The sequence below is a fragment of the Vigna umbellata genome, chromosome 4, assembly GCF_029865625.1.
Source record: "Vigna umbellata cultivar VRB3 chromosome 4, Vumbellata_1.0, whole genome shotgun sequence".
Taxonomy (NCBI): domain Eukaryota; kingdom Viridiplantae; phylum Streptophyta; class Magnoliopsida; order Fabales; family Fabaceae; genus Vigna; species Vigna umbellata.
In genome coordinates this window covers 51155012-51171456 of record NC_142168.1, presented here as the reverse complement: position 1 = coordinate 51171456, position 16445 = coordinate 51155012, and the positions used below count along the sequence as shown (strand labels likewise).

General features: G+C 33.9%; 2 protein-coding genes across 2 annotated transcripts; one reads left to right on the top strand and one right to left on the bottom strand.

Moving 5' to 3' along the window:
* Positions 1-1732: 1732 nt before the first annotated feature.
* On the bottom strand, positions 1733-4823 carry LOC124844374 (lectin protein kinase family protein). The gene has a single exon (XM_047321297.2). It carries the CDS (start codon positions 4601-4603, stop codon positions 2093-2095), a length of 2511 nt encoding a protein of 836 aa, XP_047177253.2. The 5' UTR covers positions 4604-4823; the 3' UTR covers positions 1733-2092.
* Positions 4824-12036: 7213 nt separating this feature from the next.
* Positions 12037-14608, top strand: LOC124844375 (PyrD). Its single transcript, XM_047321298.2, has 2 exons — positions 12037-12200; positions 14091-14608. Exon 2 carries the CDS (start codon positions 14106-14108, stop codon positions 14424-14426), a length of 321 nt encoding a protein of 106 aa, XP_047177254.1. The 5' UTR covers positions 12037-12200; positions 14091-14105; the 3' UTR covers positions 14427-14608.
* The last annotated feature ends 1837 nt before the right edge of the window (positions 14609-16445 follow it).

Here is a 16445-nt window from a genome sequence, read left to right as displayed (position 1 = left end):
CCTACATTTGAATGAAAAAGGAGGAAAATCTTTATCCACTCTCTTATCTTTTGTTTTTCTGGAGGTTGCCTATCCTTGAATTCAGTGCTTTACTTAACAACTCGCCTCTTAGTGAAAAAGCGCAAAACAGAGACCAAGGAGAAAACATAGCAACGAAAGGAAAAATGGTGGAATGTTGGGTCTCAAAGGAGCAATGTTAGGTAAAGAGACAAGCAGCAGAAGCACATATTGAGAAGGAAAAAGAAGATACTGACCTAGGTTTCTTAAAAACTTTGAAATCAAAATTTTGAAACGAAAGTTGGATACACTAGTCAAAACGTGTTGTTCCAATTTTCCACTTCAAAAAAAAATTGAAACCAATGACACTTCGACACGTGGCTATGTAAAAAAATTTGTGTCGAAGTATCCACCATCTTGACTTGCTCCATTCTAGATATAGTGTTTGAAATTTAAGGTGAATTTGATTTTGGTTACGTTAAATTTCAAAAAATATTTTAGTTTCTTAAATTAAATAGAAAGTGTTTTTAGTACTAAATACCAAATTTGGGAAATAAAATTTTGTATAAAACCATTTTTAGTTTTTAGATTATAAACTTTAGAAACTAAAACTGTATTTTTTTAATTTAAATAATCAAAATGTTTTTAAAAAAAATGAAATATAAAACTTACTTCACTTTAAATTTCAAGATTAAATCACAATTGTTCCGATCCCAAGTCCGCTGAGTGAGTGACATCATTAGGATCAATGACCAATCACCGTATTCGGAGGTATTGTCCACTTTAAAGTCTGAAACTCTGTCATGGTTTTAACTTTAAAAGGTGACTCAAACTATAGAAAGAGAAAGGAGTATTTAAAGTGTCCTAGGTATCAACTCCTAAATGATGTGAAATTATTGGGCATGGTAAGGAGAGTGACCCGACTAAGGGTTTAAGGGACATATAGTTTGTCTTATAACATCCTTATCGGCTCCACGATAAACACCAAATATTCTCACTAAGATCCTGAACATAAACTTTTATATTGGTGGCGTGATCTGAGTGGCTTTGAAAAATTAAAAAGTTTAACTACATCTTATTTTCACAAACTAATTCATTGATCAATATAGTGAAATGATCTACTACTTGATTACAAGTTAAGTGCCCTCTAATCTCTATTGGTCTTCAACAGCTGTAACCAGGAGCCACGTCCTACACGTGCATTGAATTTGAACTTGTTTGAAATGAAGACATTGACGTGGTCACATGGACGTTATTTTGAATATTCATTGACGTCAAGCAATGAAGTATTCTTCTGTCATTATTGAAAGTATAACTTTGCTTAATATTTGTATCATGGTTTTGCTCTTCAAAAACATATCATTAAGTTAAGAGATATTGTAATCTATATAAATTAATTTGTTCTTGGTTTCTAAACTGTGAGAATTTTGTAAGTTCCAAATTATCTCTGAATCTTGTGGTAAAAAATATATTTCGAAATTATATTCTTTTAACCTCTTTCCAAGAAATTGGAAATACTACATTCCACCAACAATAAAACGTGAATGACACGGGTTTCATGCATGTGAGATATCATGTATATGATATAATTGACCATTGTGACAACCAGAAAGTCCTCACAGTTGATTATTATGTGCATGATGAAACAAAGAGTCTCACGTTTTCACGTTTCAGACTCAAACTTTTAGGTTTGGTAAAAGAAAAACTCAATAGTTTATCAGATGGGTTCTCAATGAGAACATAAAACTTCACTACTTTTATTGGCACACCAAAGATATTGGGTTGCACTATTGACCCAGAAATATGCAGACCAACGTGCTTATGCTGACACAAGCACATTTTCAGGAATTGAATACAAATAATTGCTGCAACTTTGCAATATCCTGTTTTGAAGGAACATACAATACAATGATCAGGATAAATAAAAGAAAAAAAATGAAATATAGTATACAATCAATATCATATTATACAGGGTTTGACCAGCAAAGCTTGTACTTGTGCTGCTCCTGCACAAAGTCCCCTCAACACAAGTGAATGAGACTTTGAACCAATTTTTCTGGTAAATTTTGACAAAGGAAATGGAAGCAGTTTTATGTCATGTGTCTGATTGTAAAAGAGATGAGGTTGCCTTCTCAGGGGTCCTTCCTGAGTTGAAGGTTGAAACACCACTAATCTGAAATGATGATGTAGAGGAGGGTCCAGGGGGTGAAACTCCAACAGTGGAAAATGCACTGGCATTGCTACTGAGGTATGTGCTGGTTCCACTGACAGTTCCTTCCATCACTGATTTTGGGGCAGGTGGCTTTTCAACCTCAGTTACTCCTTCTAGCATTTGCAGCACTCTGCTCATTGTTGGTCTCTGAGATGGCTGCTCTTGGATGCACCAAAAGCTTGCTTGAATTGCCCTTCTTACTTGCTCCATGTCAACTTCTTGCCCAGCTAATCTTTTGTCCAAAATTGCACTGATGTTACCTCTCTCAAACTCTTCATAAGCCCAGATGGAGAACTTCTTCCTGTTTGTTTCCTCTGAAACATCAAAGTTCCTTCTTCCACTCACAATCTCCAACAAAACCATACCATAGCTGTAAACATCAGATTTGGATGTTATAGGAAGGTTTGCAAGCCACTCAGGAGCTAAGTATCCTCTGGTTCCTCTCACACTTGTTAAGGTCCGATGCCTATGGTCCTTGGGATTGATAAGCTTTGCAAGACCAAAATCAGAGACTTTGGAAACATAATTCTCATCCAAGAGAATGTTTTCAGGTTTGATGTCACAATGGACTATGCAGTCACGGCACTCCTCGTGTAGGTATGTGATGCCTCTTGCTGTGCCAAGAGCGATGTTGTATCGGTACTCCCAATTCAACAATTTTCCTGAATGATGTTCTGTCTGGAATAGAAAATTATCAAGAGATCCATTTTTCATGAACTCATAAACCAGAAGCCGGTGGCGCCCTTCTGAGCAAAAGCCAATAAGCCTCACCAAATTCAGATGATGAGTGCTACTTATAGTGGCAACTTCCATCCTAAACTGCTTCTCACCTTGCTCAATGCCCTCAAGTTGCTTCACTGCAACAACAGTTTTGTTAACAAGAGTGCCTCTATAAACAGCACCAAATCCACCAGCTCCGAGCTTCTCCTTGAACCCCTTTGTCGCTTGCTGGAGCTCCTTGTACGAGAACTGCACTGGAGCACCAGAAGCATACTCAAGAAGAGCATACTGAGCTGACAACACACCAAACCTCTTGTTATTCCTACAACACCACATCCACAAACCCCCTTCCAAGGCTAGCAAAACAAAAAGAGTACCCAAAACAACCACAACCACAACCCATGCAGGCACCTTGGAACTCCTTTCCCTCAGAGTCCCTGCCGAAGAGGGTGGTGGATTTGGTGCCAACGGTGGACAAACCTTGAAATAAGAAGTGCTAGGCAACGAAGGATCTTGATATCCACTAACAAAATCTATTGATCTTAGTACACACTGCCCTGTGCCATCTGACAAGGAAGTAGAAGCAAAACAGGCACTTGAACCCGAAAGACAATTCGTTCTACAGGCTGATAAACCAATGAAAAAAGTCTCCGATGTCGCTGTAGGGGGATAACTCAACACCACAGCATGATCCAAGGTCAACATGGTCGCTGTCCCTTGGCAACTATCCAGACTCAACTTCCTCCTGCACCCTTTCCTACCATTATTCGGATCAACCATCTCAAAATTCTCTGAAGGGCAACCACATACCGTGCTGGAATCATTGTAACCGCACACACCATAGTTCCCACAGTAAGCATAAACCTCACATTGATTTGCAACAGCAGCCCATCTAACAGTAGAAGTTCCACCACCCAGACTAGTACTATAAATCCTCAAATTCCCATCATTGTCCAACTTCAACACCCTAAACACATTAGCATTCAAATCATAGTCACTACTATAGGCAACAAGAACAGGACTACCCAAGTTCACATCAGAAAGTTCTAAAAGCCCAATCGATGTCAAAGACAACACAGGGGACTCCAAACTAACATTCACAGAAGAATTCAAACCCTGAGTCCAGTACTCTATGCTGTTGTTCCACTTCAGAGTCAAATTCCCAATTCCACTAAGGCTAAAAAAGTAGCTTTCGGAAGTGAGAACCTTACCAACACTGAAATTCTGAGACTGCACCAGGGTATCTGTGGGGTTGTCAAAGCTTGTCCAGAGGATGCTTGTGCCGTTCGAAATTACCAAATTTCCATTGTCCTCAAGGGCTGCTGAAGTGGCGCCCGCCGTGGCAGATTCCCACACGGTGGAGCGGGAGCCGTTGACGAGGCGGAGGTTGCCAGAGGAGAGGAACTGTAAGGACCCGCCGGAGTCCACAGCTGCGCCGTGTCCAGCGGACCAGACAACAGGGTCGCCACCGGTGTAGGAGATGGCGGCGATGAAGGAAGGAGGGGTGGTGGGTGGCTGAACGGAGATGAATCCCAGGGAGAAGCTGCCCCCGGGAGAAGACCACGTTTGGTTGGAGGAGGAAGAGGCTGAAAGAGTGGAACCTGGGTCTATGGCGGTACCAACGGTGGCTGCCAGAAAAAGGATGAGGAACAAAAATTGGATTTTGAGGAACATGTTGTTTTCCGATGTTTCAATTTTGTGTGTCTGTTCATGTGGGTATGTGTGTGTGTGAATGAAATATAAAGATCTTGGTGTTGGATGTTTAATGACGTATTTTGGGGGTTTGGTTTGTGTGGGGAAGAAATGGGGTTTGTAGTGGGGAGTGAAAGGAGAAGACTTTGACTTGGCCCTTTCTGTTGGTTAGAATCTTCAATCGGGTTGAATATTTTATGGAAGAAATGGCTGCTGCTGCTCCTTCAAGTTTTGGAAGAGGAAAAGTTTTAAAGCTTGACCTTCTAGTTCTTTTGTTCATTCTTCTAATCCATTTTTGGGGTTTAGATTGTGGCAAAATGGAGAAAATTTGGATTTTCTTTTTTCATGTTGAACAATGAACACTTTATATTGCAGCTGAGTAATCTCACCTTTTTGTTTGATTGCAATGCAAACAAGAAAAAGAAAGAGGAAATATATGGTATATTATGGTATTATCTAACTTATTGCTTTCAAAACAACGTAATTACACTTAATTTGTAAGATATAACAATTATACAATTGAGGGTGTATAGCGGCGTTGGGTTGTTTCAATTGGATCTTAATATACTAAATGATTTAATCATTCAAATTTTAATAATTTTAATTTAGTATCTTAGTTGTAGTTGTATAACATGTCACAAGTTGATGTCATGTCATCATATTTGAATTCAGTCCATGTGAAACTAAAATCAAACAGTGTATCATGAACGAGGGAATAAGATAGTGAGTTCTCTTTAAAAAAATACTTCCCTTCTATTTTGAAAAGAAAGCAAGACAAAGAAAGTTAATTTGTCGTGAAAAGACGTAAATACCCTTAATTAATTATTACTTTTATATATTAGTTTTTGTTAAGGTTTAATATTAATTTTTGTCTCTAATTTTGTTAGTTGTGTTTAAAGTGGTTTTCCTATTTTTGAGTTGTTCAAACCGGTCTCATATTTTGTAAAACTGGTTCAAGTTGGTCCTTTTTGCAGTTAAAAACACTGACTATGTAATGTTCATTTAGCTAATAGTGATTGACTTGTCCAATTATTTATTACTTGACAAGCTCAAATCGATTGATGTATAAATGTTAAAAGTTAAAGTTATTGCCGAGAAAAGATTAAAGGAAATTACAATTAGGTTAGAAGTAATTCACCATCAAAGCTTTATTTCAAAATCAAAATCCCAAAATGCAAGATCACATATTCCAAAAACCCCAAAAGTGCAAGATCAAAATACAATTGCAGATAATTCCAAAACGTGAAATCAGAAAACAAAACCCTAATTCAAAAACCCTAAAAGTGCAAGATAAAAATACAATTGCAGATAATCCCAAAACGTGAAATCAGAAAACAAAACCCCAATTCAAAAACCCTAACCCCCAAATCGCATTAACAATCTACAAAGGAGAATCAAGACACAAGAAATTCCCAAAATCAGAACCCTCAATCCTAGACGAAAAGCCTAAAATCCCCAAAATCACAAGATCACGAAGAATCCCAACCATTGTGCCACCAACCTATAGAGAAAAAAAAAATAGAAACTCAATCCAAGGATGGAAACCCAACGTCGCGAGACTAGAATCCCAAAAATAAAACCCCAATTTGGAGCCGTAATATGAAGAGAACCACAACAAGAAGAAGGAAAGAAGAAAGGTTCCCTATAATGCCAACCCAGAAACAGAGGAGAGGAAGGAGGAGGGTGTCTCCTTGCACAGCAAGGACCCACGGTGCTGGGTTTGTTCAAGAAAAAGGAAGTCCCGAAAATGGAAGCCAAGAGTTTCCAACAACTCAAAAATGAGAGGACTCACAACTAATAAAATTAGAGACCAAAATTGATATTAAATATCCTGTTAATTAAGAAAATTTATGTCATTTTATAAAAATTACTTCATTTTCAATTTTGTTTTAATTTTATGTGCATTCTCTCCTCCCAATTTTTTTACTACTTTTAATAAAATATTTCCCTCCACAAAGTAGAAAATTCAATTATGTTTTCTTTTATTATTTTTTAAATTAAAAAAGTTAAATTTAAAAGTATATGAGTAATATTATTTCTAATTTTTTATGTTGAAATTATTTTAATATTCAAATTAAGATTTATGAATATAACATGACAAATTCAATCTCAAATTGTCTCAATTTTACTTCAATTGCTAGTATTTTTAGAGGAAGTTAAAGAGAATATGTGGATAGTTTTTCAGTTTTTTAGGAGTATATACTTCTATTTATGTTGAGATTATGAAGGTCAATTATAGTTTGGAGCATAATTGGATAGAAAACTTTAAGAGGTTTTAGTGAAGATGACTATTTTTTAATGTCATGGTTTTTTTGAATGAAAGAGAAGTTCCTTAGAGTCTTGGAAAGATATGGATGCTCGTATTTTTGTAGGTATATGTAATTCAAAGTTTTTCATTTTTTTTAAAGAAATAATCGTACTAATAAGTTAATTAATTTAGTTTGATTTATAAATATCAATATAAGTGGTTTAATGTTTAACCTCCATTTATTTTTTTTTCTATTTGTGTTTTTTTATTATAATAAAAATAATAAACTTATTATAATTATTATTATAAAGTTAAATATAAGTATTTTTTTATAAAAAAACTTATTGTAAATAGTTTGTATTTATTATGTGGGTAGTTTTATTTTTAAAAAAATGTTAATTTTTAAAAAACGGTCAAATTAAAAAAAAACACTTAAATTTAAAGAAACGATAAAATTGATACAATAATTATTTTAATTAAAAAAGAGTAAATTTGAAAAAAAAACCTGATAAAAAAAAGTTCTCTTTATCTATATATCTATATAGGTATAGATAAATATTTATTAATTTATAATCATTTAATAAATTTAATATTAATTATATTCATATTATAAAACTTAGTTTTATCACGTAACATTTTCTTATTATTTTTTTATGTCGTATGTATGCTTTAAAAATTTTAATATAACTATTCTGATATTTTGAAAATTTTATCTCTATAGTATTTGTGACAAATGAAGGTGGGAAATACATATAGTAAAGGGGCATGTGGTGACAAAAACAGCTTAGCCTAAAGAAGACACATGCTAAGTACACGCGGTCAACCTAAAAACGAAAGGAAATCAAACACAGCCAAATATATGTTTACCAATCCCCCTCATGTTGGGAATAAATGCTTCTCATTTCTAACTTGGAGTGCAGTTCTTGAAGATGACAGGGGCAAGCGATTAGTGAAGATGTCAGTAGCTTGAAAAGAGGAAGAAATAGAGAGAAGCTTGGGTAACCAACATTGAGTTTGTCACGAACTATGTGGCAATCAATTTAAATATGGTTCGTGCTTTCGTGGAAGACTTGGTTTGAGGCGATCTGAATTTGATTAGTTATCACAGTATAAGAGAGCAGGCGAGATATAGCTGATGTGAGTATCTTGCAAAAGGTATGTAATCTATTGAACTTCACAAGTGATGGAGGCTAAGGCTCAGTATTAAGCTTCTAAGGAACTTTTAGAGATGGTTTGTTGTTTGTTTGACTTCCATGAGATAATATAGTTGCCAAGGTAGAAAGAAAAGCCATTGATGGACTTTCGAGTTGTGGGACAAGTGGCCTAATCACAATCGTCGTAAACTTAAGCTGAGGAATGTTGGTGTTGTAGAGGAAAATACCTTGTCCAAGGATTCCTAGCGAAGAATATGAAAGGTGGCTTGTTGATGCACAGTGGTAGGATATGCGACAAACTGTCTGAGGTGGTTGACAGCAAGGCAAGATCTGGAAGGTGTTGGTGAGATAGATAAGTAGTCCGATAAGGTGTCGATAAGAAGATGAATCAGATTCTAAAAGAGGAACATCATCTTCTGCTGAAAGAGTTTGGAGTGAACCAGCACAATCTGTCATGCCAGTTTCGGCAAAAGATCCAAGGTGTATTTTCTTTGGTAGAGGTGAATGCTAGTAGTATTACATGCAACCTTGCCAAGAAAATAGGTGAGATCACGTAAGTTTTTTATATGAAAGTGTTGATCAAGAAGCTTTGTGATAGATTGAATTTCCTCAAGATGATTTTCGGTGAGAATGGTGTGTCAACGTAGATGAGTAAGGCACTGAGGACGTGTCCATCATGTTTCAAGAAGAGAGAATGGTCACCAAAGGAGCATTTATAGTTATGATTAAAAAGGAAAGTAGATAACTTGGCGTAAGTTTGTCGACCTGCTTGTTTAAGGTCATACATAGATTGTTGAAGCTTACACACAGATTGAGTGTGAGAAGTTGATAGCCCCGGAGGGATTTTCATATAAACCTCTTCATAAAGATTGCAGTCAAGCACAATATTTCCAAGGGGAAGAGAATGATTGTCCATGAGTTATTAGCCTTCAAGAGCAGCGATTCCTCTTGCATAGCTTTTTGCAGTTGGTGTTTTTGGACGCCTCTGTATAGGATCATGGCTCAGTGGTAGCAGAGATAAAGAGAATAATGTGTTTGTAGTTAGGAGATAAGAAGCAATAAGACAAATAAGATGTTATTGGATATTTGGATGTTATAGTAGTGTTGGTCAAACCTGGAGTGTGGAAACCCAGAAGGTAGCTAAGAGATTTTCTCTCATGAGTGGAACTTCTAGGTTTGAAGAGGGAGATTTGGGTCTTTTGTTGTATCAGTAGTGGGATCTACAATATTCATCTCATGATAATTATTGTCAACATCAAAGATATCATTATTAGTGTCTTCAGGGATGTGATGTCCAACAACAAAGAATATCATCACAATAGAGATTATATTATGTGGTCCTAGCCTTTTGCAGATAAGGAAATTGATTTTCATAGAAGACCACATTTCTTGAAACATCTATCTTATGATTTTGTAAGTTAAGAAACATATGTAGCCTTTGGTACGAGGTTTTAAACCAAAAAACACACTAGGTATAGCACGATTGTCAAGCCTTTTTTTACTTGCAGTGAAAATATTATAATAACAAACATCCAAACACGCAAAGATTGGTTAAATCACAAAGATGACCATAAAGTTTCTCGTATGGACTAATGTTGTTTAATAAGGGTGTAGAATTGAAGTTGATTAAAAATGTAGCATGTTGAACAGCAAAATACCAAAAGATACCAAGTAGGTTAGACTGAAATAATAGGGCATGGGTAAGTTTCAAAAGATGCTGATGTTTGCGCTCTATGAAGCCATTGTTTTCAAGTGTCTCTATGCAAGTGGTTTGGTGTATCATACCTATGATAGAGAAAAAGTCTTTCTAGCAAACTCAACACCTATTAGGGCTAATGTTTTTAATGGTTGTTTGAAAATGGTTTTCAGCATATATAACCAAATCGGTAATATTAGCCTGAGCATTAGATTTATTTTGCATAGATATGAGCCAAGTAAAACGGGAGAAATTGTCTACAATGGTTAAAAAGTATTTGTAACCACGCATATAAACAATAGAACATGGTCCCCATGTATCCATATGAAGCAATTCAAAACAATGATCAGTATGAGAAATGATAGATGAAAAGGGCAATTTTTTTGCCCGATGGCAAGTATCATAAATAGAAGGATGATTATCACTATTTGTTTTTCAAAGCAGCTAATCTCTGGTAAGAGGGATGGCCCATCCGGTAATACCAAAGGGTTGTGTTATTGTCAGCACAATTGGAAACAAAAAAGGCATAGTGAGCGTAGGAGAAATGTTTGGTAAAATCACAAATTAACGTATAAGCCAGCAAGGAGATCAATTGAACCATTCTTCTCTTTATTGTTAATGTCCTGTATAATGCAAACATCAGAGAGAAGAAAATCAGTTCATAATGAAATGAAGCGATGAGTTTAGAAATGGATGAGATTGAAATAAAATTAAGGTATATATAAGACATCTGTAAAATATAACTTTGGACTAAAAATCACTATTCCAGAAATGTTTGTAATGACATATTCTCCATTTGGTAGCTTTACAAGAATTTGTTTAATATGTTTGTAAAAAGAAAAGGCAATTAAATAGATACACACTCCAGAATCTAAAATCCAAGCAGATTGATTTAAAAGTTTGAGACAACTTTGTAGAAGAACATGTGATTTGATGTTGCTATACTGATCATTTAGCCCTCTGAGCAACTGCATGACTTGATCCTTTCATTTCCTTTGAGCTATTACAGTAAACACATGGCAGGTACATTTACTTTTACAAACACAGAACTTATCTAGCCGAAAATTATCCAATTCATCCTATATAACTCTTTGGTGAAATTTTCGACACAATAAGGTCACCCTGGTTAAGAATGGTTGCCACCATCTAAAGATCCATTCCTGGTTGAACGGTCGTTCCAAGAATGAATTCTTCTTAATTATCTCTACACTTTAGGAAAACATCTTCAACTCACTTTTTTTTCTCAATAAAATGAATGTTTAGAGAATCTTTTAACTTATCTCTATTTGATGACAGGTATATCCTCTTCAATCTACAATAGATAATACTTATTCTTTTTTATATTTTTAATAAAATGACACTTGTATTTAATGTTTTGAGATCAGATAAGTTATTCAACTAATTTTTTACCAATTTCATACGATTTACCCTTTTGATATCAGGTTTATTGTAACCAAATTAATTTTACACCAATACCAAACAGAATAAGGGAATGGTTCCAATTGAATTGACCAGTCCAATCCAATTTGAAAACTTTTTTTAATTACTTATTTTATTTAAAATTAAAATATCGGCTAAAATTTAAATAAAGTAAAATTTTGAAAATTAAAAATGATTTTTTTAATACATAAATTGAATCATTTTTATAAAAATGGAAGAATTTTTTTTTATATAAAAGGTTTATACTTTTTATTAAAACATGGCTTTAATATAAAAATAAGTAAATGTTTGTGAAATATATGGTTAAATTTATTAATTTATTCCTATATGTATATATAATTTTAATATACATGCACACACACATATATATATATAATCATAAATGTTCCTTATTAATAATATACTAATTAAAATCAGAATTAGGTCTATTTAAAATTAGATGATGCATGAACTCCATTTAAGAAAATCTCCATTTATTTTTTATGCAGATTATATCCATTTTTTCATTGAAGACAGTTATGTTTGATTGAAATAAATTATTAAAAAAGGTTCTTTCAAGCATTTAATAAAATTTTAATTTAAGATCACTAACTAAAGGGAAAGAATCTCCCAGCATAGAGTAATAAAGGGAACGAATCACCATCTTAGTGAAGGATCAGTGGTACTAAATTTTACAAAACTAAATTTTTTATCAGTTTTACAAAAGCTAATTACTTATTAATGAATGAATGAATTATAATTAATTCCATAATAAGTTTTCACTACTTTTTATAATAACAGATATGGATGAATGTGAAGTAACTGATGTGATAATTTATTTTATCTTAAACAAAGCAGAACACAGTGACCTTATTTATCTGTAGTTACGTAGTTGTTGGGAATTTACTACACGTGTAGTTCTTCACACTCTCTTCTGTGCGCTCCTCATCGAATCTTCTCGCACCATTCTCTCTTTCTCTCTCTTTCTCTCAGTCTTCTCTGCACTGCATCCTTCACCTATTTTTCCCCAAATCGTAAGCACCAGAGGGACACAGATACGAGGTTTTTTTCTCAATTCAACTTTTTCCTATTCCATCTTTTCTTTTCTCCATTTTTAGTTTACTTGCGTAACTTGTGGATTCAACTGACACCCTTTTGTGAATTCTTCTCAATTTCAATACTTTCTGTTCAGATCCCGTTGTGGGGGTCTGTGGTTGGTGCTTGTGTGATGTTATGCTTGTGGGTCGGTGCTTTCATTGTCGGTTAATGATTTGGGTAGTCAGAATTGCATTTCCGTTTGTATTTTTTTTCTTTCGAAGTAGATGCAGTTCAAGTGGTCATTTTGAAACCTTGTTTTGGGGTTTATGTTTTGTGTTTTGAGGATGTTGGGGCTTTTGGGAATGTGAAGTCTTAGAAATGTAAATCAGAGCTAGGGTGTGGAGCAAGTAAAATTGTAGGAATCATGGTGGTGTGACATGATTTGCCAATAACTTTGTTCCTTGAGCATGTGATCACGAACAGTGTTAAGAAATGTTCATCTCTTAAATGGATCTCAATACTTCAAAAGATTAATCCTTACCTTTTTACTCAAGGATAACCATGTGTTCAATCCTACCCCAAAAAGTAAAAGTGTGGGAAGAGGAATAGGAATGGCAAAATAAAGGCTAAAATAAATTGAGGGCTTTGTTTACATTTAAAAAAGCAAGAATTATGGTGTAATTGATGTTGTTATGAATGTAGTGGTAGAAAAGTAAAGGTGTGATTTAGATCTATTTTTTACTATATATATGAGTATATGACATATTTCCTAGTCTGCTTGAGTGTGGGCTTGTTATCTTATTTAAAATTTTTGCATGTAAGTATGAGTAGCCTACAAACTTGGTCATCAATCATTAAGCTAATTTTTGGCTCATCAACCTTTGAGCTTGACCCCTTTTCAGAAACCTTTGAGAATCATGAACCTTTTGGTTGTCACTTTTCTTCCAACTTCCTCCTCTTGCTCCTGACATCTTTTTAACTGTCCCAACCTCATTGAATGCGACCTATATTTTTCTGCATCGGAGGTTTTCTGTTGTTTAACATTGAAAGTGTCTGAATTCTCCCAGTGGATGTGCTGCAGAAGAGGAAAATATTGTTGAAACTGTGAAAACCTGACCTTGTGAGAAAAAAGCATAGAATAATCAGAGTACATGACTTTTCATCCTGTATTGACAGTCTTCTAGTTTCTGGCAGTGGAAAGTGAGGGTTGGGTTTGGAAAAGATTAATAAATTTCTAAATGTTTTACTCAGATCCAGACATGAGGGCCCAAGTGTGCCCTGTGACATAATCATATATGTGATTCTGTAAGGGAAAAGCATTCTGATGTTGATAATCATCATATTTTATGCTTCATTTTCCTTAATGGTCTGAGAAATATGTTGAGAAGATAAAATATTTCTTACTCACATACTGCATTCTTTTCAGAATGAAGTGCTAAAGTTTTGATCGATTTGATCAAATATTTCTTACTCACATAGTGCATTATTAGAATGTTCTAAAGGCTGTATCTTATGGTTTAAACATCATAAACTCATACTTGCTTTACATGGAAGACATATAGGTATTAAGTGATGACAGGTGAAGTAATGTGATGGATTTTGCAATAATCACAGTAGTATGCTTCTAAGATTATAGTGTCTGAGGTTTGTTGTTTGGTCTGTTTTCACTTAGGATTAGGTGTCCAACACCTAACCTAGTTAACAATTTGCTCATAGGGAATTTCGGTGTAAGGAAACTTCATTATTTGGTGCTTCTTTGGTGTCTGATAACAAGATAGATGGTTCAAAGTTGAGCTGAATCCCTCATGCTATATCCTGGAATTAGTTTAATATGAGAATGGATGCTTAGTAAAATGTTTGATTGTGACCTTTGTTTCATTCAAATCTTACTTCTGACACAACTTGTTAATGAAGGTTGCAAGAGTCACAATGAGTCTGGCATGTCTTGTGTGCCATAGTGTGGATAGTCCATCACCATCACACTCTTTCAGGAGCTACTCTGTTTCAAGTGCAGAAAATGAAGGAAGATGCCATGCTGTTGCAACCTGCTTAACCAGGAAACTGTCTCTTCCACCCTCTGCAGTACACTCTTTTCTTGCACCAACATCATCTTCCAAAGTCACACCACAACCTGCTGGTTCAAGCAACAACTTGATACCTGGCGGCACGCCGAGGCTTGTCAGAAGCCGTGCAGTGACAAGGGACCGAGTAAGAAATTGGAATTTTGATGAAATTGTAATGCAGTCCTAGTCAAAACTATAAAATAGAATAAGACTAGGGAATTTTCTGGTGGGATAGTTTATAGCATGGTATTGCTATTTTGCCCCTTTAAATTTTGTTATGGGTGCAATTTATCTCTTTCTCTAGTTTTCTTGTAAAAGAGTCCAAACATTTCTAGCCATGAAAATATTCTACTGCGTGATTCTACTTCATTTGGCATTTTCCGTCTGCTCTTCAAGCATTAACCAAAGTTGTCTAGAAGACATAGCTTTCAAGAACTAAGACACTGTGGAACTTTCCAACACTTCTTCCACCGATGTGAAAATTTCAAACATTGATCTAAAAGGGTATAATCCAAAAGGTTATAATTATGTTAAGTATTAAGGTTGACTACGGATCAATTGGGAAGAGTTTTTCCATTAATATATGAAAAGTAAAAGAGAAAAATGAATTGCATTTATTTTAACTTGTGGAGAAATTCATTTTAATTAAGAGATGTTAATTTTTATTTTTATTGTATTTGTGTTTATGGAGAAGTCTACAAAGAGATTCTAAAATGAAGTCACCAACACATTTTTCCACTTTTTCATGACTCTAATTTCATATAGTAAGTGTTCATAAACTACTCTTGAAAAAATTCTTAAAAATATAATAGTTTCAAAAGCACACAAAGTTTATAGAAATGGTTGTGTCAAGAGTTCCATGATTTCTGTCTGAGAAAGATTAATCTATTTTTCAACTTAAGATAGTAAAATAAAATTATCATTTGTGATGAGATTATTTGTTGCCAGCCATTGTGTTGTAATTTGTCAACCTCTTCCATATTTAGCAACAAAGACACTTTTTTAACACCTTTTCTTATTCATTGAAATATTTCAAAATTTACAAAATCTCAAATAGGGCTTATTAAATAAAGATTGAAATTCCCTATTCTGTAAATTTGAATCAATTTTAACCAATATTAAAGAGTGTTGGAAAATGAATTATCTAAATTTTTAACTAAGTGTTATATATTCTCACCATTTTACTCTTATGAAGTCAACTTTTCTGTAAAAAAATGTCAACTTCTGTGTCTAAAATAAAGTCAACTTATAAAGTGAAGATAAACTTGGTGCAATTATCTTGAAGAAAATTGGTGGTTGTTATGTCTCATTCTCACGTAAGAAAAGAAGAGTGTGGTCTAGTTGGCATATTCTTTGAGGGTTTCTTGAAGTTTGTCTCTTGCTAGCAAGTGAAGAAAAATGATGATTTTGTGAGGGCATGGTAGATTTTTGCTTTATATGTCTGGCCCCATTTTCCTGCCAGCTTTCAACTACAATATAATTTCATAAAGAAAGTTTTAAATAAAGGATAAACATAATAATAATTATAATAATAATATTTATATCGTATAAAAACGCATTCAAAATATACTCGTATAAATGTCATTATTTAAATGTTAAAATAAAAAATAAAGCCCTTGACAGAAATCCTTCTGAAATATATGTAGATTTTTTTTTATAATATTTTGACACGTATTGTTTTTCATTACATTTAAAATATATTAACATAATAACAAATAAACAATAAATTAATAAAAAATAATATATCTGTTATTAAAAAACCTGTATCGGAATCACAGAGCCATAGCTTACCCCTATCGATTTTGCAGAATCCTTCCGAAATCACAGAGCCATGTGTAACAAAACCGAATTTCAAAATTTCATAAACAAAAATCATCGCCAATTTACGTAATGCAGTTAATATATAATTTGTAGGGGAAAAATTAATGGAAAATTTGGGATAAACCCATTAACAGAAATGGATACTGTTAGTGTTTTGGAGGAGGAAGATAAATTCCTTTATATAAATAATTTGGAATAATTTATGATTAAATGCATTATTTGGATAACTGTTTTTTCGAAGAAATTAAAATTTTAAAATTTATGAGAATAATTGAGTTTCTTGATAGTAGAGGATTTAAATTTCACCTAAAAGGTGAGGAGTTAAAATTATATATATTTTCAAGCTTTTTTTTTCTCATCTCAATTTTAGTTTGGAAGTTGATAG